Genomic DNA, 25,155 nt, shown 5'->3' on the forward strand with positions numbered 1-25,155 from the left:
CACCCTTTTAAGGTGGCTTTTTAATGCTCCATTATTGTTTTGTTATATCTGGTAGGTTCTTTAGCTTTTTATAATTTTCAGTTTTATTTTGAACCTAATAATTGTGGTTTTTAATTTGACTTTTAAAAAAGTTAATTTTATTACTTATATTGTACCTGTGTCTGTGTCATTGTTGTGAGCTGCCCCGAGCTGTAGTGCACTGGAGTGGCGGGATATAAATATTTTAAATAAATAATCATAAACAAACAAACCAGGGACTGGAGGTCAAGAACAATTCAGATGTCAAGTCAGACAATCAGTCAGAGACAAAGATCAGGAACACACCAGAGGTCAAGCCAAGCAGACAAATTGAGGAAGTATGCAAGAATAGACATGACAGGACTAAGGAGACTTGAAACTTAAACATGGTTTGGTTCAGACAGGCAAACCAAAAACTAGCCTAACAAGGCTATTGTTATTGGTTTCCCTGCAGACAGAAAGAGTATAAAAGGCTCCCTGTCTGAACCAAACCAAACGTGTGTGTGTACACATGCACAGCAGCCTCCAAAATGGCCACCGCCATTGCAGCAAGGGCCAGAATGGCTCAAAAACTGGCCAAAACAGCCTGGGAGAGACAGGGAGGGGGAACCACCAGAAACCCCTCCCCCACAGCAGCACCCCCTGGAGGTGGCGTGTATTACACACACACACACACACACACACACACACACACACACACACACACACTCTCTCACTCACTCACTCACTCACTCACTCACACTCTAAAAAAACAAACCCCCAAACTCTAGAACCCTCAAGTAGACTAGACCTTGAACTCGGCCCAGTACAGTTAGAGGGTGAGCCATTGAGCCGGATCTGTTTGATGTTGAACCAGTTCGCACATCCCTAGGCCTGGAGACTTGAAAGCTGCTACAGTACAACAAATCACCACAAGGGGCATTAGTGTTTTTGTTCAGGGAATCTTGATAATAACTGTACACGTGCACAGATATGTATGTGTGTACTGTCCAAAGGTTGTGTATGATGTGTACATAACATCACAGCATTACGTGTGAAAAGGTCTTTACATTGCTGTGACTGTTCCAGCATCTGAGGCCAGGAGGTGCATATCTTGAGGGCCACTTTAGGAAGGAAGGGGATTGGTTGAGAAATGACTCAACCACCTCCCCAGTCCTCACCATCTCTTTTGTCATCATGGTTGCTGTTGCTGCCTCCATTGCAGGCATCTGAAAGAACCTCCAGGACTATTCTAGTTTTCCTAAAATGGTTTTTAACAACCATTAAGAACATAAGAACAGCCCTGCTGGATCAGGCCCAAGGCCTATCTAGTCCAGCATCTTGTTTCTCACAGTGGCCCAACAGATGCATCTATCTATCTATCTATCTATCTATCTATCTATCTATCTATCTATCTATCTATCTATCTATCTATCTATCTATCTATCTATCTATTATTTTATTTATTATTTTATTTATTTAATATATTTATATACCACCCAAAATGCAAATGCCCTCCCTCCTGCTGTTGCTCCCCTGCAACTTCGAGCTGCCTACTCTGTCTCTAACAGCGATGCCTGAGAGGTTGGGGAGCGCATTGTGGAGGTTTTCACGCCCAAGGCATTTGGTCATCACAACAGCAGTCCCTTCACATCAACTTCCTGGAGCTTCTTGAAGTTTTTCATGCCCTGAAGTCCTTCCAACCTTTCCTAAATAACTGAGTGGACCAGGTTCTTCTGGACGACTGCAATAGCCTATATCAACTGCTGGTGGAGTGTGGTGGTCTCTAGGTCCTGCTGCAACCTAGCACTACAGCTCTTGGATTGGAGTATAGCCCATCACATCCATCCTTTCCCCCTCCACATCAAAGGAACATACAATATTCTGGCAGATGTACTGAGCAGAGACTTCAACCTTTCCCAACAGCATGAGTGGGAAATAAACTGGAACCTTCTGCTAAACATCTTCTGCCTCTGGAGGAACTCCTCTTGTGGAGCTCTTTGCAATGTAGTACAACCCAAAATGCAAATTATACTGCTTCAGAGCAGGAGTGGGACAGAACTCCATGCGTGATGCTATTTAGTGGCAACTTGCCTCTGAGGCTGGAGGTGGCCTATCCTAGCAGTACATGTCTTGGAGGCACTTCTGCCAAAACAGCTCTAAAGTGGAGATGTGAGAGTGGAAAAGGGGTGGACTCAGACATAGAGGTGGAGAGATAAGGGTGACAGGCAGGGGAAGAGGAAGAGGAAAGAAACATTGATTTGAGAAAGGAGGGTGGGGGGAGTCAGCATTCCTGAGTGTGTGGACAAGGGCTCAAGAGAAAGATGTTGCAGAGTGACCTTCTCAGCACCCCACCCTTTTATCCAATGTAGGCATGTGTACATACATGCATTTGTGCAAGGGAATTGTGTAAGAGTGTATGTGTGTATGATGGAATTTATGAGGGCATGTGCATGCAAGTCTGTAAGGGAAGGAAGGGTGAATTTGTCCTGGCATATGTGTGCATGTGTGCAAATGGCATATGCATGTACACATGTCCAAGAGCCTTTCGCCCTCTGCGCTACTCCATTGCATGGATTTATGGATCCCCACTTGTCTTGTCTGTCCATATGCCTCCTTAAATAGCAGTTGCATTGAAATCAATGGCATTATAATATCTATATTCATTAAAATAGAATTCCATGAGATTGAACTTGTGTATTTGTACTGTATATGCTGTGGATCAAATACAAGGAATTAAGTCTGTTCTATTATTAACTAATTATGAAAGCACCAGAATGTGTGTAACTCTGAAATAATACTTTTCATATGAATTGCTTTTTCTTTCAAGGCAGGTAGTTTTCCTTTAATTGTTCCTGGTTTTTCCTTTTTCAAGTTTAAGGGGAACAGCAGCAACTGAATTTGTCTTCTTTTCTGACAGCAAAGCAATATCCCCTCTTTTCCCCACCCTCACCTCTGCAGAGTAAGCTTACTTGGCAAAATAAATCTCTCTTTATATAGAAAAAACAACCTGCTAGAGATAAAGTGCAATTAAACAACTCAAGCATTTAATTAGGTAAAGATGTGAAGCTCTGACTAAACAAATTCTGCAGGAGAAATTTGTCCAATATAACCTAGTTCATTTCTCCAAAGTAAATAAATATTTAGTGTTAAAATAAAATCTTTAAGGCCACAGTTCAAAACCCACATACTCTGGTAGGTACCAATGGGTCCTTCCAGACAGCAATAAAAACAGCTTCATGGAAAGCTTTTACACAAGATCCAAGCACCTGTTTATTCAGCCTTCACACACTAGTCTAGAGCTAGGTTCTGTCTTCCAAGAGCAAATTCACACTGTGTGTGACACAGAGCAGAGTCCTCTTGTGATTTTTGCAGTGCCATCTATTGGTCAGCTCTTGCTACTTTTCTGACAGATGGGGGAAAGTACTGGTTCCTTTTGGAAAGCAAGAGCTGATCAGTGGGCGGAACTGCATAGGGATGTGCACAAAGCATTTTGTGCACAACTGGGGTGTGTGTGGAAAGCGGGTGCCTTAAAAGGAGGCTGCTCCTCTGCCCCCTCGTACCATGGCGCTGTCGGTATTAAATGCCATGTGGTGCAGCTGCAGTGCTGCTTGCAGCAGCCTTTGGGCAGTGTCATCATGTAAATGGCATCTGCATGTGCACTACAGCTGCACCACGCAACACTACCGCTGTCTTGCACAGCATTTAATGCAGCACCACGAGGGTGGAGGAGTGACAGAGGAGCAAATAAGACCTACCTTCCTCCTTCTAAAGCACCCACTCTCCGTCCGCCGAAACAATTTGGTTGAGACAGCTCAAAGTCTTTTGGCGCCTCGAATTAGAGGTGCTGAAACACTTCATGCACATCTCCAGAGCTGGAAAGATTATACAGTGACGCTGCTCTGAATCTGAATACAGCATGAATTTGTGCTAGGAGGAAGGAAACCAGGGCTAGTGTGTGGAGGTGAGTGAACTCATGCTTGCATCTTCCAAGAAAACTTTGCACATAGTTTTACTTATTGCTGCCTGGAAGGCAGGGGCGTAACTATAATAGGGCAAGGGGAGACAGTTGTCTGGGGGCCCACTGCCTTGGGGGGGCCCCCAGAGGCAAGTCACATGACTGACTCCCCCAGCTACGCACCCGCCCATGCTTCCTTCAGTTATATTCATCTTCTGAAATTGATGTGAGTGTTAAGACCAGGAGCTACCATATTTCTTTAAGATTTCTTTACTTCATGAGCTGAGCTTCAGTAAGGCGGGGGGCGGGCATTTAAAAATCTTGTCTCTGGGCCCACTCCAACCTTGCTACGCCCCTGCTGGAAGGACACAATAAAAGGGCTACTCTGAAGTAAGAGTCTGTCATTTGAAGGGAACCAGTAAACCACAAGTGGGATTTCCTGTCTGTTCCTTTCTGCTGCACTTCCTGAAAAGTCACTCATGTGACTTGGGTGACCTTTCAAGACAATGTGGGATGTGGTCTAGGGCAGGGATTCTCAATGTTGGGTCCCCAGATGTTATTAGACTTACACTCCCATAATCACCAACTAAAGGCCACTGGGGCTGGCAATTATGAGAGTTGAAGTCCAATAACATCTGGGGACCCAACGTTGAGAATCCCTGGTCTAGGGGGACTGCAGCTGAGAGAAATCAGAGGCTCACTCATGCAAGGGGTTCTCTGAACCCTGCCCATTGTTCTTTATTTTAACAATCTTAAAATAAAGATACACTCAATAGACTTTTGACTACAGTTAGCGGTTTACATGCTCTTAGTATAGTTTAATTGCTCTCAATGTTGTTTAATTATGGGTAAGTGTTTTAACAGATTTCAGAAGTGTAGCCATGCTAGTTTGTTACAGTAAAAACTAAGGAGTCTTGAGAAACCTTAAATTTTGGCATAAGCTTTCTAGTCTGTGAAAACATGTCTACAACCTGTTAGTCCTTAAAGTGCCACAACATTCTCCTCATCATATTTGAAAGTGAGCAAGGACTGGATCCAAAGAACCACATGACTTCTGCAAGCCCAAGGCCACTTTGGATCTGTTTCTCAAAGAGCAGTCCCCTGTGCCATATGGCAAGCCATTTTTGGAACTGAGAATAGTTTCAAAATAGTTTGTAATATGGCATAGGAATCTATTGTTTCAAGAAATAAAATCCAGATTGTCATTGGGCATACCTCTTTGGATCCCAGCCTATGTTGCTAATATGAACATTTGTGAATATGCATATCAATATGTGTAATTAATCTAAAACAATTAATATTAACTCTCTCTCTCTATATATATATATATACACACACACACACACACACACACACACACACACACACACAGTATGTAACAATGGCTGACATCCAGATTAAATTACTCATGAGTGGTCCCACTGAAATTAATTGGAAATGTTAGTCATGGCTAACTTGTCCCACTAATTTCAGTGGGACTACTCATGAGTAATTTAGCACCAGCAAGTATCAACGGTTCTCTTGAACATTCATCCATAGCTGCCATTAATATATATCTGCAAAGAACGTTCTAAATTCAAATAGCAAGCCTTTTTCTCCCTATATGGCTGCTAGTTCTTCAACTTGTGTCCTTTTATAAATCATACATTCAATATAATACTTAATGAATGCAATATCTTAATTTGTACGTATCAATTGCAGTGATAAGAACAAAAGAAGAACAAAAACAGTGAAGAAAACGTTGGAACCCAAATGGAACCAAACATTCATTTATTCTCCAGTTCATCGGAGAGAATTTCGAGAACGAATGTTGGAAATTACTCTTTGGGACCAAGCACGGGTTCGTGAGGAAGAAAGTGAATTTTTAGGAGAGGTATCTAATACTAATTTAGTTTACAATAAATGAAAAAGTTTTCCTCACAATTTTAAGTAAAGTATTAAAGTGTGTGTGTGTGTGTGTGTGTGTGTGTGTGTGTGTGAGAGAGAGAGAGAGAGAGAGAGAGAGAGAGAGAGAATGAGAATGTCCTATGTGCAGTTCTTTTTCATGGACAAACAATTCTATGGATCTGCTGACACTAGCAGCTACTAATGCTGGCATAATGTACCTGAAATCCTAAGTAGTAATGTTGCTGAAGCTCATACTTCTGGGCTCAGAAATTCAAGTCATAGGTTTGTAATGCTCATCTCAGGTAGGTGGTGTTCATTACAATCCCCAAATTCTTCCTTGGCAGGGAAGGAGATATAAATCTAGCCTTTCTCCCCTTCTGAACAAGTGATTATATGTATCATAGCTGGATTGGGCTGCTTAGGTATATAACAAATACTAGATATGTGAATGCAACACAGTTTCTAAAGTATACAACATTTGCAGTGCAACGGAGCTTTACAGTGTAACACTCCTACTTCATTCTCTTTGAAGATTCTTATTGAATTAGAGACAGCACTGCTGGATGATGAGCCTCACTGGTACAAACTTCAGACACATGATGTCTCCTCATTGCCACTTCCCCACCCTTCACCATATTTGCCACGCCGACAGCTTCATGGGGAGAGTCCTACACGAAGATTGCAAAGTAGGTTATTGCTTCTATGTGTGGTGTGTTCATATTCCTTCTTCTAATTAAAAAACATGACACTGCAATTGTTAGTTCTAGTGTTCTCCTAAGCATTAACTGTTATTTTGAGTAAGCTTTTCAAGCAGTTAGGAAAGCTAACATTGAATACTCATTTGTATGAATGTATAAATACAAGGTGTTGGTTATAACCTATAAACAACTTTAGAAAACACTCCTTTTTCATCAGGCTTTAGTTTATGATGTTTTAAAGGTTTTACTTATGGTAATTTTAATCTGTTTTATATGATTTTTAGGTTTTAGTTGCTGTTTGTTTAAATTGTAGACCACTGTGAGATTTTATATAGGGCAGTATATACATGTGTTACATAAATAAATATAAATAAAGCCCTAAACAGCTTAGACCCAGGGTATTTAAAAGAGCACATTCTTCACTATGAGCCCCATCACCCACTGAAATCTTCCACAGAGGTTCATCTGTAATTGCTAGCTTGTCTGCTGGCTACACAGGGATGGGCCTTCTTTGTTGCTGCCCCGAGACTCTGGAATGCTCTCTCTGCTGAAATAAGAGCCTCCCCATCTCTGACAACTTCTTAAAAGTCTCTAGAGACATATTTATTAACCCAAGCTTTTTAACTAGACTTGTGGTTTTAAATTGTTTTAAAGTTTTAATTTCTATTTAAATTTGTTGCTGTAAAATGCCCAGAGATGGAAGTTTGGGGTGGTGTACAAAAACAATAAATAAAATATTATTGCATTTTTCACTGATATCTTTTTATTGCATACAAGAAATATTGATCTACACCATCACTTTCATGATGTATATATGCTACTTCTAAGCATATACATCATGTAATAATAATGTTGCTTTTTACATTTGCCATTGTAATGCACTTCATATAAACTATACAATTTTTAATCTATAAACAATATTTAGAAATGAAAAATATTTATGATAATTGTTTTACTTTGGACATAATATGCACAAAATCATGAAGCATTCTGTAAATTCTAGATCTTTGAGGTAATTCATGTCGCCTCACAACCTGGGTTCTGCGCCTGCACAATAAGCCTTGTGGAAGAGCTTGGCTGAAGCTGTATTACAGCTTGTTCTTCAGACTTTGCTCACGTTTTGTTTCCCTCTGTGATGTTCTGGCTTCAACAACGGTCTGATAACAGTTTTCCTTTTGTATCATCCCTATCTGTCACACTAATGGATGTTAGAAAAACATTTTAAAAGTGTACCTCTTGTACACTTCTGTACTTTGCCCTCCTCAGATAAAAATGAGTGTTTAATTTGCTTAAGCGAAAGACACAACATGAATGCCCATAAAATTTGTTTGGCCTTTTTGAGGCAAACCAAAAAAAGCCGGGAACTGCGTCTTAAAGTGCTGCTCTACGAAATCGCACTTAGATCACCAACTCTAATGCCCAACAATTGGCATCAACAGCCTTAATGTTGACTGATGGCCGTTCCTTGACTGTTGGATCAAGGGTAAATTCAGGATCTGCCGACAACCACCCTTCGGGATCCAGGGTGACTTTGGCATCTACCACTGTGTTTACATCTCAAGTTTCTTCTCATAAAGAGCACAGAGACCCGACTTTTAAGAAGCCAGTGAAGTCGAAGCCCAATGTTGACACTACAAGAATCATAAGCACAAATGCTCGGAATTGCCAGGATTGTTGAGGATTGTTGCCGCACATCGTCAACTCGTTTGACATAGGTCAAATCAAAGCCTTCTTCAAAATCAACATGTGAGGACTCCCTTCATATCCCCCCACCTTCGATCACACAAGGGGTGCATCATAGATCTCTTCCCTAGCCATCGGGCATACCTTCAGCACTGAACTGGCACCGAAGATGACTCCAACATTAAAGATAATTACTCCTACTTCTCTATTGTCTCAGATGTCTACATTGACTCACCCAACATCAGCCACCATAATAAAGTTTATAACTACAGTACCAATATCAACCATCTGCCAACTACAGAGGCACCCCTATGAAGACTGTGCCTCGAGTGACCTCCCCTATCCCTCCCCTTCCCTAACTCTATCATGATTGACTTTTCACAAGCTTCTTCTCCAGCTTCTTCTACTTCAAAGTACACCAGTCTTTTAGCAAGGAGGGTACCCAATCCTCCAGAGAGGCCACCCTGATATTGCAGGACAAGTCCACCTCCAGAAACCTGCAATCTTTAATGGGCTCCACTACTTGTACCCAGTTGGGTTAAATCATTAATGGTTTCCCCTTGCAAGGCCTGGATGGGGTTGAGAATTCAGAATCACTACCAGTTCCAAAAACGCCATCAGCTTCTCCTGCCAAGATGACCCTGCGTTGCTCTCCCTGTTATCATTGGAGGAAGCACTTCCATCATTCTACTCCACATTTTGCATCCATGAGACATCCAGTACACTGCTGGAGCTCTCCAAGGGCCTTAGACCCAGGGTACATCAGGGTCTTGTGATATAGGGACCCCTACTACATGCCTTTACCCACTTTGCCATATGATTTTGATGAGTGTAGACTGTTGAAAATGATTAAAATAAAGGGTGACTTGGGAATGACTCCAGTGAAAAATCAGGATCCCGTTCCTATACTTGTTACAGCATCTCCTTCCAAAAGGCCTAAAACTTCTTCAGCCACTACTGTCGAAGGGAAAGTAACATCGCCAATGCCAACTCACCTGAAAGATCTTGACCTGGAAGTCATCCACCACTCTCTGGCCCCAGATAGGTTGCCTCAGTGAGAAGAACACTCTAAAGGGGAATATGACTCCAGCTTCTCCTCTAAAGGGACTCTATCCATACGGAGAACTCTTCAGATTCTTCTCCAGGCAAGGCTGTGACTAACCTGCCATCTAGTTCACCTACAGAGGAGACAAGGTCCTATTGTGAAATGGCTAAGGCTTTAGGCCTCCAATTAAAGGCAGACAAACTGTCCCCCCCCCCCCAAAAAAACCAGCCAGGAAGCACCCAACTGGACAAGCAAAAAAGGAGACAAAGTATCATGGTGTTGTGAAGCATTTATTGAAGCCCAACACGTTTCATCCTCAGAGGCCTTCTTCAGGGGCAATAATTTGTAATATTTCAAAGAGACCTTGAGCAGGTAGCCTTTGCCTTCTTAGAAGTTTGTCTCCTTTTTCGCTTGCCTAGAATTCAGGCATCAACACCTGAGGTCAAGGACCCAGTGTGCGATTTCATGACTAGTTCCTCAGCTGCCAGCCTATCCTCACCTATTCTGCAAAGGTGTGTTGGGATGCACCAACTTCCTCTACAACAACTTCTAAGAGGCTGCAAAGTTTTCATAGAATTCAGGAGGAATCCTGCCCTTCCCTTTTCAAACACCCCCCACCAAATTCACTGGTGGTTGATTGCACAATCAGCAGTAGATTGGACAGAATGCATTTGGTTCTGGTGGATAAGGAGGTTAGGAAGCTGGATGCTATGGAGCGCAGGTTTTACTCTTTGTTATTTACTCTTTGTCATTTGGCCCTTAAAATTTCCAACTGCATGGCAGAGTATAATTTCTCCTTTTGGAACACTCTAAAAGATGATTTGAATGACATCACTAAGGACTTTATGGAAGAGTCTCCTCTAGCTAAGTTCTGCTGATATCACCAGGCAACATTTGAGCATGGTGCAGCACCTTGCAGAAGCTGAATCAAGATCCCTTGTAGGTGCTGTATCTCTCCACAGACACACTTGGATGTGTTCTACACTCCTTCAAAGTAATATGAAAGATAAGATTGAAAATCTGCCCTTTGAAGGGAACAGTCTCTTTAGTACACAGACAAGACTACTGAGAGGATGAAGACCTTCACATGAGGACCTTCACATCCAACCTGCAGCAACCAACCTATTCTCTAAAATATAGGTATTTTTGCAGGCAAATGTTTCACTTTCAGCAATCTGAGTGCAATGATTACAAGAGATTATTTAAATACATGCTCAAACATCAGTACCTCCCTAAGCACAGACAACAACAAAGGACCAAGCCTCAGAACCAGTCCAAGCAGACTGTTTGACACTTTGGCCGTGTATATCCAATGCAACTCCCTTCTCCTATTTGACTTTCTCCCACACTTTGCGACTCATCACATCAGATGCCTGGATGTTGTCCATAATATTATTAGCTACACCATTGAATTCACAAGCCGCCCTGTGTTCATGGGGATAAAATACACCACTGAACTCCTACTTTAGCAGAAGAGGTGCTATTCCTACCCAAGGAAGAGGCAGTAGAGCCTGTTCCCTTAGAGGAACTGGAGCGAAGCTTTTATCAGAGATATTTCCAGGTGCCCTAATGGGATGGAGGCCTCCGTCCTATCACGGACCTTTGCAACCTAAACACATATGTGAAAGCCAGGAAGATCAGGATGATCTCTTTGCAGACCATTCTTCCTTTACTAATGAAGGAGGAGTGGTTTGTGACATTTGATCTGAAGGATGGCTACTTCATGTGTTCTGGCCATATCTCCACATGGAAGTACTTGCATTTCATACTGAGACAACAAAGTTACCAATATGCAGTCTTTTGAGTCTCTCTACAGCCCCTGCCCTGGGTCTTCATGAACTGTGCCAGCACCACCGTGGCACACCTCAGGACACAGGGAGTTGCAGACATCAGAATGCAAGGACACCCTAGTCTCTCAGGTTCAGTATACCCTGGACTTGCTAGTGGATTTGGGGATAACAGTGAATATAAAGAAATCTGTTCTGACACCACAAAAATGTATTCAGTTCGTATGCACAAGCTGCAGAATTGCGTCCAAAACTGGTTTCTGTCAGTGGTCAAACCAAACTCCGACAGTCAGAAAATGTGGCTGACACTCCCACCACCTGTGTGAAAATCTCTACAATGATGGTCCAGGTCGGATTGCCTCTCAACACTGCCCTTCGAGCTGCTGACTCTGTCTCTAACAGTGATGCCTGAGAGGTTGGGGAGCACATTGTGGAGGTTTTCACGCCCAAGGCATTTGGTCATCACAACAGCAGTCCCTTCACATCAACCTCCTGGAGCTTCTTGAAGTTTTTCATGCCCTGAAGTCCTTCCAACCTCTCTTAAATAATTGAGTGGACCAGGTTCTTCTGGACAACACGACTGCAATAGCCTATATCAACTGCTGGTGGAGTGTGGTAGTCTCTAGGTCCTGCTGCAACCTAGCACTACAGCTCTTGGATTGGAGTATAGCCCATCACATCCATCCTTTCCCCCTCCACATCAAAGGCACATACAATATTCTGGCAGATGTGCTGTGCAGAGACTTCAACCTTTCCCAACAGCATGAGTGGGAAATAAACTGGGACCTTCTACTAAACATTTTCTGCCTCTGGAGGAACCCCTCTTGTGGAGCTCTTTGCAATGCAGTACAACCCAAAATGCAAATTATACTGCTTCAGAGCAGGAGTGAGACAGAACTCCATGCGTGATGCTTTCCAGATGCCCTGGATGAAGCAACTCTATTGCCTCTTTTCTGCATTTGCCCTGCTCTCCAAGACTATGAGCAAGATTCTGCAGGAGAAGATGTGGTACATCATACTCACCCCATGGTGGCCTCAAAAATCATGGTTCCCTATTCTTCTCCAGCTATCTCAAGGTCATCACCACTTTCCGTTGTGCCACAATCTTTTCTCTTAGGTGGCAGGCCATGTACTTCATCCCAACCTCCAGGTGTTGAACCTGATGGCCTGGAAGATCAACTACTAGACACCATCCTCCTGAATGAAAGAAAGGAGTCAACGCATCAGGATTACATGTGCAAGTGGGAACATTTCACACTACATGGTGCATCCAAGGGCTTTGACCCTTTTAATGCATTAATCCATCAGATCCTTCTATTCCTGATGGGTCTGAAATGCTCTGGACTCTCAAGTATTCCTCTCAAAATACATCTAGTGGTACTCTCTGCAAGACGTCCAGGCTGGGACGGACACACACAACCTTTTTCTGCCTGTCAGAGAGCCCATCAAGCCATGGAGTATCTCATTGGTCATATCCTCTCTTTCCAAAGCACTGTTTGAACCTCTCTGCTCTGCTTCCCTTAAGTCTTTTCCCTTTACAAGTTACTTTCCTTGTCACTATAACATCAGCATTGAGGGTCAACAAACTGATATCTCTTCACGCTGACACACCTTACACCAAATTATACCCGGACAGAGTCATCCTCCAGATGGAGCCTTCCTTCACTCCTAAAGTAGTTTCTGACTTTCACCTAAATCAGCACATTGTCACGCCTGCCTTCTTCGAGAACCCTTCCACCCTTCTGGAGAAGTCCATGCACTCACTGGAAATACAGAGGTCTCTTCTATACTACCTAAATAGATGAAATCTTTTAGACAAACCAACAAGCTTTTTGTCTCCTATGAAGGAGAAAACAAAGGGCAACCTATCTCGAGTCAGAGACTCTCCCATTGGCTCATAGAACTCATATTCATGTGCTACAACAAGCAAGAGATCAAACCCCACTCAAATATCAAAGCACGTCAGCAGCTCACATGTTAGCCATCAGCATGAAGGATATCTGTAAAGCGACCACATGGTTTTCAGACCTTCATCATTTGTCAAACACTATGGACATCAGTTGAACAGCGAATGGCCAGTTTTGGTTGTGCAGTACCCCAACAAGTGCTTTAATTGTATCCTAGCACTCAACGCCATCTCAGTGAGCTTGCTAATCATCCAAGTTGTGAGGGAACATGGATCACCTCAAAGATAAACAGGTTGCTTACCTGTAACAGGTGATATTTCTGGTGATCCATGTTCACTCACAACACCCATCCAGGCTACCTCACTGCTGGGATACTTCCACAGTAGTAGTGACTTACCTAACTCCGTTGTTCCACACTTTCCGCTCATTGCAGTGGCCAATCAGGAACTGAGGAGAAAGGTGCTCTCCTGCCGAAAAGAACGTTCGTGCCATGCGTGTGATTCAGCAGAGCCAAAGAGTGCCTCATGGAGCTTGAAATTCTTCCACAAGGCTTAGTGCTGAGGTGCAGAACCCAGATGGTTGGTGAACATGGATCATCAGGAAGATCACCTGTTACAGGTAAGAAACCTGTTTTATTTTGTAACAAATTCTTCTCCTTCTCTCATAATACTAGAACTCAGGAACCCCTCAGTTTCAGACAGACAAAAGAAAGTAACTATTCACACAATCCATAATTAACCTTTGGAATTCACTGACATTAGATGTGTGATGATTGGCTTAAATGTTCTAAACAAGGATTAGACAAATAGATGATGTAAGCAGCTATTAGCCATGATACCAAAATGGGAACTTAGTGTTCATAGACAATGTACCTAAATACCAATTGCTTTGGACAAATGGAAGGCCTTCATACCCCGCTTGCAAGCTTCCTAGAAACATCTGGCTGAGTGTCTGGCAGAGCATCTTGTCTAGCATTCTGTTTCCAACAGTTCTGTCAGAAAAAGAATACTAGACTATGAGGAGCTTTGGTCTGATCCAAAAGGCCTCCTCTTGGCAAATTATAGCCACCCCCTTATCTCTATTACTGAACTGTGAATATTCATCCTATTGAGACTTGTGGAATACTCTACTTAAAGCTTATTCATATGGACATGTCATAAAAACTAAAAAGAGAGCAAGCCTGAGCTAATGGCAATTATTTTACTGTTATCTCACTAATTTTGGGACAAGGCCAGTGTGCATTATAGTACATTTATTTGGCAAAAAAGCCCCATTGTGGACAATATTGTATAAATATGTATATTTAAGCAAAATAATTGCATACCTTGTTTCTCTTCCATGCTTCTGCATAGTTTTTCTGTTTTATGGAATCAGTGTCCTGGGCATGTTATGTTGATTTGCATGTTTCAATTATTTATGCTCGGGTAATAAGAATATTCTAATTTTGCATTCAAATTCATGGATGAGTTATTTCAATAAAATGGTATTCAAATTGGTACAGGGGTGTTAAAGCACATTGTAAGTTGCTTGCAGTTTCCAAAGTGATTATCCAAAATTTGTCCATTAAATTAAAAACTAAAGAGGCTATAGAGAGCTGTGCCACAGAATAGTTCAAATTTCAATTTGGATTTCCAGGTTCCTTTGACAGCAACATCTACATCTTCAATATCAGCATTTCAAAATGTACATATAGCCTTTTCAAGTTTTCACCAACGCGAGCCCTATTCAGGCATTATTTTGGACATGTACATGTTTTGTACATGTAACAACTGTACCTGCATTCATTTTAAAAATATATCTGTGCACACACCTCACAAATGCATGGTACATATAGGAAACATATTGCTGTACCTGCATTCAACGTAATGTGTGAATAGCTTTGCCTGTGTGCAGATTTATACCCGTGTACATTTGCTGTACAAGTGTCGAACACAACATATGAATAGGGCTTAGGATTCAGTTCATACAATATCGGCTTGGTTCACATCATATAAACTGAATCCTAAGCCCTATTCATATGTTGTGTTCAACACTTGTACAGCAAATGTACATGGATATTCAGTTCATACAATATTGGCTTGGTTCACATCTGATGTCAGATGCAGGGGGCGTGGCTTCAAGCATGGGGGGGGCCCTAGATTTTAGAAAGATTTTGTTGCTGGGCCCCCCGAGGGTCTCGCTACACACCTGAGCCTGATACCAGGCTTCCAAGCAGAGAGGAGTTTCAATCCCCTAGCAGTCCAAACACAGTTGTACTGTAGATTGTACAACACAATGCTTTTGCCAGGGAAAATGCCAGATTGCAGGGGGAAGGTACAGCTCCAGTCTTGACAGCCAGTCAGCTGAATAGTCCGGAGGTCTGCATAAAGAACCTGTGGGTAATAGGCTAGGTACCAATGATCTTCACAGATGGTGTTCACAGCTCTGCATGCAACATATCTATATTGGGACCTGCATAAGTGGAACATGCATTTTGTGAGGGAGAGGACTGCTTACACAAGGGAGGAGGGACATACAACAGCAAGCTTACAGGAAGCAGCAGTAGAAGGTTGCTTATTTATTTTTCTATGCAAACTGCTTTGGCTACTTTTAGCACTTAGCAATAGCAATAGCACTTACATTTATATACCGCTCTATAGCCGAAGCTCTCTAAGCGGTTTACAATGATTTAGCATATTGCCCCCCAACATTCTGGGTACTCATTTTACCGACCTCGGAAGGATGGAAGGCTGAGTCAACCTTGAGCCCTTGGTCAGTATCGAACTTGCAACCTTCTGGTTACAGGGCGGCAGTTTTACCACTGCGCCACCAGGGGCTCTACTTTTGTTGAAAAGCAGTATGTAAATATCTGTACTAATAGTAGTAACACTAGCTCAGTGAGAAAGAACAATACAGTGGTAAGCTGAAGATATGGATTCGAATCTTGAACTTCGGAGATATTAAGGAGACCAGGGAAAGCTTACCTTTTGGGGATCCCTGCCAGCAATTCAAGATCAAAGAAAGGAGGATATCAGGATTAAGACGTGAGCCTCCCATTATACACTACAACTTCCTAACCACACAGCTAGAAGATATGAGTCTGTCTTCAGATATGAGGTCTCCTGGGTTCCAGTCCATGGCATGCCCACTCCCCACAAGAGGAGCCCAGGGAGCACAGCCATATAATCCAGGGAGCACACAGCCATTGAGTCCAGACTGAAGGGCCCCCATGTTACAGCACAATGGAATATCACAGGCTTAGAATATAAGAAGCTCCAGGTTCAATCCTTGGCTATAGTCTTCCAGGAGAAAGGGCAAGAAAAGCCACATACGCCTTTGACAGTGCTGTGTTATCACCAATTTGATAGAGTGGTGGCAGGACCAATAATTTCCTTTGGGTAACTGGCTTATTCTTTATTCCCCAGGCTACATTTCATTTTGCCCAGTCCCCTTCATTCCATCTAGCCATTCATTTGGTTGATTGTCAGTGCCTGCTGGTTCAGCACGCCTCATTTTCTATCCCCATCCACTTCTTGCGGTTCAGAGGCTTGGTTTATTATACCAGCTTTTGGGACCTCATCCCTCACACTTGCTTGTGCTCCAGCATCAAGGTCATGGGTATTGTGGGGCCACTGCCCCCTCCCACTATTTGTGCCCCATTGTGAAAACAGCTGAGGTGAGTAGCAAGGGGTGAGAGTAACTTCCATATCTGCTCACTAGTCTGAAAACACGGACAGCTGAAGCAGTTCTAGCTTTTATTAGACAATATCAACTCAAGTGGGCTCTAAAATCAGCTCACAGAAAATAGAATTGCTGGCCTTTCTGTTCTTGCAGGGACCTGGTGCCTGTAACAGCAGAATGACAGACAGAAAAGAAACAGGTGCAGCTTTCATCAGCACTCCAAGGTACCCCTGCCCCATTACTTTACTGTCTGTCATGTATCCCGGAAAGGCAGAGGTGCTCTGTGAGGGCAAAAGTGGCAACCCTATATAGGAATACCTGGATTCTCGCAGCTGCTGCAAGATTTAACTTGCAGGAATTAAATACATCCCTGTTGCATGTCTAAACACCATGTATTTTTCTTTCTGATATCACTTCATTTTAATATTTATTTTCCAGATAAAGGCTTATATTCATATAATTCAGGTAAATTTTAAGCATGCTGAAATGTTTATTGCTTGCATACATATAAACAGCTTATGTTTTTATTGATGTGCTTCTGCTATCTGTTGTGCACTTCAGTTTTCAATTTGCTCTGTGGGTTTCTTTTTCTGCTTTTCAGAAATAGGCCTTGTCTTATTTATTTGTAGTCTTAGTGGCTTAGTATTGTGAACTTTCTGCTGAAAAATCAATTTATTTTCTAAACTCATTAGTTATTTTGTCTCTGAGGATGTATATAGTAGTAGTAGTACCTGACTATATCTTAGATACATTAAGATGAATTTATGAGAATTCTGTTAAAATGAAAAATGTAGTACTACTCTATATTATGACTTATTAAAAATACTTGATACACAACTATGGTAAGTAAAATAATATCGAGATTAGTGTACTTTTCCTGAAATGAAAGTGCTATTGTACAGTTAAGAATACACAGAGAAAAAAAGTTTGATTTTTATTTTGAAATATTTGATTTGTTTTGTATTCATTTGTTATAATCTGACTTAAGTTCATTTGTTTTTGGTTTTCTCATTCATTTCTGTTTGTAATTAATTTCAATAGAAGATCCAGCAAATAATCTTATGCCTGTATCACCAATGTTTTCTATCCAAATAGCATGAATTTTTCACACAACTCCTTCAAGGCATTAGACCTGCCAGATTTCAAAGAAATTTGATAAAGGGTCCCATTTTTATAGGCAATTTAAAAAGTGCTTATATTAAAAGCTTTGCATTGATTTAGGAACATAGGAAGCTGCCGTATACTGAGTCAGACCATTGGTCTATCTAGTTCAGTATTGTCTACCCAGACTGGCAGTGGCTTCTCCAAGGCTGCAGGCAGGAGTCTCTCTCAGCCCTATGTTGGAGAAGCCAAGGAGGGAATTTGAAACTTTCTGCTCTTCCCAGAGCGGCTCCATCCCCTGAGGGGAATATCTTACAGTGCTCACATGTAGTCTCCCATTCAAATGCAACCAAGGTAGACTCTGCTTAGCTAAGGGGACAAGTCATGCTTGCTACCTCAAGAGCAGCTCTCCTCTTCTATTTCGGTAGAAGATTTAGTGTGGCACCATTGCTCCTAGTCCAACTTTTGTTTTCCATCCTTATTTGGGATGAACTTTTCAGGCATTCTATGACCCATCAAAAGGATTACACTTGTTAAATTTAAGATAGATAGGGCAAAGGGGGCTAATTTTACTGCTCACTCAATCTTTCACCTCCTCTTTCTGTGGCCTGTAACTAGTTTGCAGATGGAGGGATCCTTTCAGGGGCAAAGAAAGCTTGGAATGGGCTCTGGGAGCTGAAGATGGCCCCTCTGCCTTTCTCCCCCCCCCCCCCCGCCACCATTCCGTCACTGCTCTCTGGGCTTTGTGTGACTGCACTGCTGCTTGCTCCAGTTGCTCAGAGCCTAGTGAGGCAGCAACTGGATGGAAGCCTGAGAGCAAGCAGGCATGTACAGTTGCACAGATATGAAAGGGAATGCTATGGACTAGTGTGGTGGCAGCAAGACAAGATAGGAACTGTGAAGGGGGAACATCAAATACAGTAGTGCAAAATAATCTCCACCTTATTGGGGCACAGGACAATAAGAAGCAGCCCTTTGTTCACTGGCAGCCCAGGAACAAATATCCCCGCTTGCTGTACCATAACTATGCCCCTGGCAAATAGAAACAAATGAAAAGTGAAAGAAAAACAAATGAAATCTTTTTCAGAGGCCATTTTTAATTCACATTCATTTTTCACATGAAAAAAATGGACTCATTCATTTTAATTTGCATTGATTTTTAAAATGAATGCATACCCTAATCTACAATTGATGTTCAACACCATCATCATAAATTAAGATTAATTGTCTTAATCAACAGAAATAGCAAACTTTTCTTAAATCAAAACCCCTACTTCTGCACTGAAGAGTTATCTGTGTCATCTTCAAAAATTTGTACAATTTGAATACACCTGTGTGTAATTTACAGATTTTTATGCCATTTTCAGTTCTTAAATCATGCATGCCATGTGCTTATTGAATTGCTTCCTGAAAACTGCCAAGGAAGAGAATTCCACACCTTTGCTAAGCAAACTGAATATTTTTTAAACCTTCCCTGACATCAGATCTAAGCCTCCTATCATTCAGCTTTAACCCATTTATTTTTCTTCAATTTTCCATGGGAATAGTGAAGAATTGATTTCCCTGGTAGCAGCTTTCTTCATTCTGTAGCCTTGATCATCACAGGGAGGATCTTCAAGGGACATATCCATTCCAATATCTCATCCTCCAGCTTCACTATCCAAGCCACAAGTTGACAAGGGGAGGAATGGAAAAACAGCCCCTCACATCACTTGCTACTTGTGTAGCCCATCCATGCTACACAAAGGGAAGGCACTTTGCCTTCCCTCTGTGTGAATCAGTATAGCTGCTGATAGAAAGCTTTGATGCAATGTTTTGCTCTGCACAAAAAGAGTTGTCATTTTGATGAGTATTTAACCACATTGGCAGTTCAGCTTACACTGCCTGCAAAGAAGATGAGTGTGCAACACTGAAACTATAGCATGACCAAAACACAGAAGCCAGAAATAGGCTTATATAATTGTTTATTAATTCCCCCTTTTCAAGTGTTAATCAGCTTCCATTAATTTCTCTTGCACTATTTTATGTTCTCAGAATTATCTACAGTGTTTCCTAATCCTTTTTAAAATTGTGTTGACTGCATATAGCTATAGTACTCCAGCATCACCAGTCCATTGCTGATAGTAGTTCAGTGTCACCTTCTCTGTCATTTATAGCTCAGATGTTTCACAAAAATGCTGCTACGTGATCAGTTATTGCTGATGGTTTCTTTGTCCAATATTTCTATTTTTTTAAGCAATCATTATGCTTTATATTCATTTTCCAACTTGTCACTTCATAGTGAATCTTAATTCTGTGTTCAGAAATAGTTGCAGTCTTTTCCAATTCTCTGCCATCTGCACATACTATGAATGCTTTTATCCCCTTAATTAACAACAATGTTGAACAAGAATGGGACCCAGAAATAATTCCTTTGGGACTCCAGTTGAAATCTCTTCCCAGCTAGAAAGTCCATTAATATTATTTGAGTGTGCCAAGTTTCTGTAAGCATTATGTTAACTTGGTAGCAAGGTCTTCCAGTCAGTGTTCTTAAGCTGAAATTTATTGGTGTAATCCTAGGAGAAATCTTGTTAATATCAGACAGAATACATTGCATTTGTTATTTGTATCTATGAAACCTGTTGCACTGTCATGGAAGAAAATAAATTTGTTTTGACTTAATTTGCTTTGCTAACCATTATCCCCCTTTCCTTTAACTATTTACATAAGCTTTACTTGAAAGTTAGTACAACTAATAGAACCCTGTAGTTTTTTTTCTAGATCTGCAGTCAAACTGTTGGATTTAAAGCTATCTGTTTTCCTTGCTCATACATTTTTAGGCTGCATTTCTATGTACTCTTAACTAGGAGGGCACCTCACTGAAGATAGTGGCACTTAACTTCTTAGTAAATATGCAGAGGATTGCAATGTCTGTTGCTAATTTTCTATCCTGACCTATAATTCCTGTCTTTCATCATATTGAGAATAGCTTCAAACCCTGGTTTTAAATTATAGTCTCTGACAAATCCTGGTGAGCATTAACCATATTGCAGGGGGTTGAGCTATAATGGGGCAGAAGGGTTCAAAGAACCCCAGCTGCCCAGCTCCTGGGAGCCATCTGGCTCACCGCACTCCCCCCGCCCAACTCTGGCCAGCCTCATTCCCAGCCAACCTATTTGTCGACTGGATGTTTTCTTCATTCTCTCCCTTGCTCAGAGTGAATGAAGAAAACACCCAGCTGACAATGAAGCTGGTTGGAAAATGAGCTCTGGGGGCTGCACAGGGCCCTTCCAGGTGCTTTCCATGCCCCCGTGTGTGACACATGACTACTCCGATCAAGTTAGTTCAGTTCACCCTTCCCGCTGGTGGCGCTGAGCCGCTAACACCGAGACCGCAATTACAGGATCCACCACCCCTCCAAAAAACACCATTTTGTAGACCCTGCAGGGTCAGACAGAGAAAATAACACACACACACCTTGACTGAGAGTTCAGTGCACGCTGATGGCCCCGACTCGAGGTCTGTCCACCCGTCGGCCCTTGTTGTTGTCCCCGTCCGTGACCCGTCGTGCTGCCTGGTCCTCCTGCCTGCCTGCGCCAGCCCCAGCAACGCTCTCCTCTCGGCGGCAGCACCACGTGCAGAAGGCAAGCCGAGGACGAGCACGCACTCACGCATGCGCAGCACGACTTGGCACGCCGGCCGAGTCGCGCGTGCGCTGCTCTCTAGTTCCGTGAGCAATGCATGTTGCTGCAAGCATGAAATTAGGCGCCCGCCGGCCCACCACCAACAAGGCAAGCCAGGCTGAGGCCAGCAAAGCAAGGTGGGGCGGGCGGGCGCGCAGAAGGGACCGCGTGGGGGAGGGGGCGCCGACAAAAATTTTTTTATTAAATTTTTTTTTAAAAAAAAAATTGGCATTGGCGGGGGTCATGGCGGCGCCCCCCACGTGACCCACAAGGATGGCGCTGGGGGCACGTGCCCCCCTGCCCCCCTATAGTTATGTCAATGCACATCTGTTGAGGAGGGAGCTAGACCTCTATGTGAAAGAACTAACCAGCAGTTTAAAATCAGCTGTTTTCAATGGCTAACATCCTCCATTAATAAAGCACTTGTGGAAGCACATGTGTTTTCATAACATGCTGACGCAAGCTGTCGCAATATGTTGAGAACTTGTGTTCTACACACTACTGTTGCATTACTTTAAGCACACTTGTGATTACGCAGGAGTCACGCAACTGTGGCATACCTCATTTATATTAATATAAACTGTTGTGCAAAGGCATTATAGCACTCATACAATTTTGCAAATTCCCCACTCCTTAGCACAACTATGTTATCTTCTTGCAGTTGCACAACTTTTCTCATTATGCAAGCACTTAGTCAGGATGTCAGGCACTGATTTTAAATCAGTTATTTTCACCAAAACAGTTCCTCTGGAACAAGAAGTCTTCTTCCAGAGTAACGACTCCTTGAGCTGGATGGAGAGAAACTGTGGTTGCTACCCTTTGATGATAGCTGTATGCTTAGTCTTCTGGTATCTTGTTTTCATTCTCAAACAGGGTTACATGTTTCTTCCTGCCCAGCAGGGTTAAATGTAGTAGTTTGTAAACCATTAGACAATGTATCTCTCCTAGTGTGTAGAAAGCAGAGCTGAGAGTAAGCATATCTATATAAAATTAGGACGGAGCCCAATATATTTTTGTCTTACATGCCATACTCTTAAGATCTAATGTTGGACTCCGGTTATTTTAGTAAGCAATGTGCTTGCTACATACTACTTTTCTCCGTTATGTTCACAGCTATAATTTGCCTTTGGGAAACAAAATAGATAAATATAAAACTATTGGGCCTTATTACTGGTAAATAGGAATGTGCATGAAATGGATTTTGCATTTCGTTTTGAGGTCGAAACAAAATGCAAATGCCTGGATTGTTTTGTCAGAACAACTCGTTGAGCCGGTGGTTCTGACAGAATGAGCTCACAACATTTCGAGTTTTTCGAGCGTCATTTTGGAGGGTTGTTTTTCCAGGGAGAGGTGGTCTACCAATTGGGGTAAGAGGGTAGACCAGCCCTCCAAAAAGGAACACTCAAAATGTTCTGACTCCAAAGGGTTCATTCTGTTTCATGCTTGAAATAGGCCCTTCCTTTGAAGGGTGTTAGGAACACTCGAAACAGCCCATTTTGAGTCGGAACATTCTGAGTTCAAAACATTTTGTACATCCCTATTGATAAACTTCAATAAGCATAGCTTTCATTTCGTATAATGACAATGATTAACCCTATATATATTTTTTTTTTGTTTTGCAGGGTCCAAACGAATAAGTGATAGTGAAGTCTCAGACTATGATTGTGATGATGGAATAGGAGTAGTGTCAGGTAACAAAACTAAAGATACAGTTGTTTTTTAAAGCTCTGGAAACTTTAAAAAATTGTTGCAATAGATCTAATTACCCTCTTTTTCACAGTTGTGTTTAAATGAAAAGTCTTGCAGCTTTGCTTTAGAAATATCATGAAGTAACTTGGCCAACAATGTAACCTGGCAATAGTTCAGATTATACCTTAGTACCTGTGCCTTTTTCAAAACACCTGAAAGATTTTTAAATATGCAGGCTGTACATTTATTTTAGACATTCAGTCTTTTACTAGTACTTATGAGAATACTGGAGCAATGACAGAGAATAGTCAAGTTTAGAAAACTATCTCAGAACAAATTGTAGAGACAGATAGCTTGTGATTATGTTCATTTTTAGTATGTTCTATTTAAACCTAGTGCAAGATAAAAAATAATGATAAAATATATTCTTAATGATGCCGATTGTCTTAGCTTTGAGTACAGCTTGAAACACACACACACATATACACACAAATCTAAGTAGTAAAAATATGTTCTTTGTTCTAAACACTGTCCTAAACATTGACAAAAATCCAAATGTGAAACTGCGGGTGCCGGGTTTGCAATTAACGAGGTTCTCCTGTATTAGGCATTTTCATTTGCTAACACTGGAACATTCTGTCTGAACAACCAGGTGAGCCAGTTGTTCCAATGGAACAAGCTCGGAATGTTTCAAGTGTTTCTAGCATTTTGAGTGTCATTTTGGAGACCTGTTTTTCCCTTGCTGATTGGCTTTCTGGCACTGGCTTCCGATTGGCTTGCAATCTCCTTGCTTCTTGGTTGGCTTGTTATCATACAAATCAACTGTATGATAACAAGCCAACCAAGAAGCAAGGAGATTGATCGCAAGCCAGTCGGAAGGCGGTGCCAAAAACAGGAAGCAAGGGGAAATGGCACTCGGAATGTTCTAACTTGGAACAAGGTTGTTCCGTTCCTATTCCATAATATGATACCTACCTGTCATTGTATTTTGAAGGGAAGAATTCTAATAAAATTTTATTCTGTTCCAAGCTTAAAACAAACAGGCCTTTCATTTGAAAGGCATTTCAAGCTCTGAACAGTTGAAACAACCCATTTTGAATCAGAATGTTTCAAGTGTAGGACGTGAACATCCCTATTATATAGCAAGAACATTTATTCACTGAACTATAATTTATGATAGGTTTCTATGAAATAATCATCTCCTGCTGTAGCTATTTGTTTGTTTGTTTGTTTGTTTGTTTGTTTTAAACAAAAAATCATCTCCTGCTGTAGCCATGAAACATTATCTGCCTCTCTATCTCTGCACAAGGCAGAATGGAATCTCATTGCCAGATGATGAAAGGTGGAGTCTTTGAAAGAGGGAGAGACTAGGAAGATTATTACATTCCTTTTCTACAGGGAGCCATTGCCTGGAGAAGACTTCTTATTGCTCAGAACCAAACTGCTTGGCAAGACAGAGGAGCGAACTGATTCTTTTTAGCAGATAAGATTAGCAGATGAGATTTGGAAACTACAGTGCAGCCAGCAAGAGTCACTGGCTTACATGATGTGCAGCATCCTGTTGATGGAAAGAAGCTGTTGTGGGCTACTGCACAACTTGAAAGGCAGCCCCAGTGATGTAGCAACAGTGCTTCTGCTGAATGCCTTTAAAGTTGCTTCCAGACAGCAGCTCAGTGCTCCCTTCAGTTGGAAAAAATGGAAAGGAATGCTGCGCTGTTGGCCTGAAGTGGCTTTTGCACAGCAGCTCCAACAGTTTCCTTCTGTCAGTGGGAGACAGCACTTCATGTAAACCATTGTTCCCTGTTGTTTTGTATTGTTTGCAGCACTGGAAGAGGGAGAAGGCAAATACCCAGAAAACAGTATGAGGAATATTTGACCAGTGGCTGGCATGTGTGCATGGAAATATAAATACATATTTGAGCAGGGAGCTTGCCCTGGGTTGCCAGATTGGCCACCCACACAGTTACTGGCTCCATCACAGAGCTGGTAGGGGCAGCAGGGATTGGGGGCTGCCTGACCCCCAGAAGTTGCTAGTGCATGGGGCATTCTGGGAAGACCCCCGAGGCCGGGAGGCTTGCTGC

At 42.0% G+C, this 25,155-nt stretch overlaps 1 protein-coding gene across 48 annotated transcripts in view; it reads left to right on the forward strand.

The window, feature by feature from the left end:
• Positions 1 to 25,155, forward strand: part of RIMS2 (regulating synaptic membrane exocytosis 2) — a 741,645-nt gene that overhangs the window by 435,121 nt on the left and 281,369 nt on the right. For 37 of the 48 annotated variants that reach the window (XM_053313368.1, XM_053313371.1, XM_053313349.1 and 34 more), the window contains 4 exons: positions 5,657 to 5,828; positions 6,375 to 6,528; positions 17,061 to 17,087; positions 23,008 to 23,076. In XM_053313368.1, coding sequence (XP_053169343.1) covers positions 5,657 to 5,828; positions 6,375 to 6,528; positions 17,061 to 17,087; positions 23,008 to 23,076 — 422 coding nt within the window. The remainder of the gene's footprint in view (positions 1 to 5,656; positions 5,829 to 6,374; positions 6,529 to 17,060; positions 17,088 to 23,007; positions 23,077 to 25,155) is intronic. The other 11 variants (XM_053313376.1, XM_053313396.1, XM_053313390.1 and 8 more) reach the window with 1 other exon arrangement.

The sequence above is a fragment of the Hemicordylus capensis genome, chromosome 4 (assembly GCF_027244095.1).
Source record: "Hemicordylus capensis ecotype Gifberg chromosome 4, rHemCap1.1.pri, whole genome shotgun sequence".
In the NCBI taxonomy this organism is placed as follows: domain Eukaryota; kingdom Metazoa; phylum Chordata; class Lepidosauria; order Squamata; family Cordylidae; genus Hemicordylus; species Hemicordylus capensis.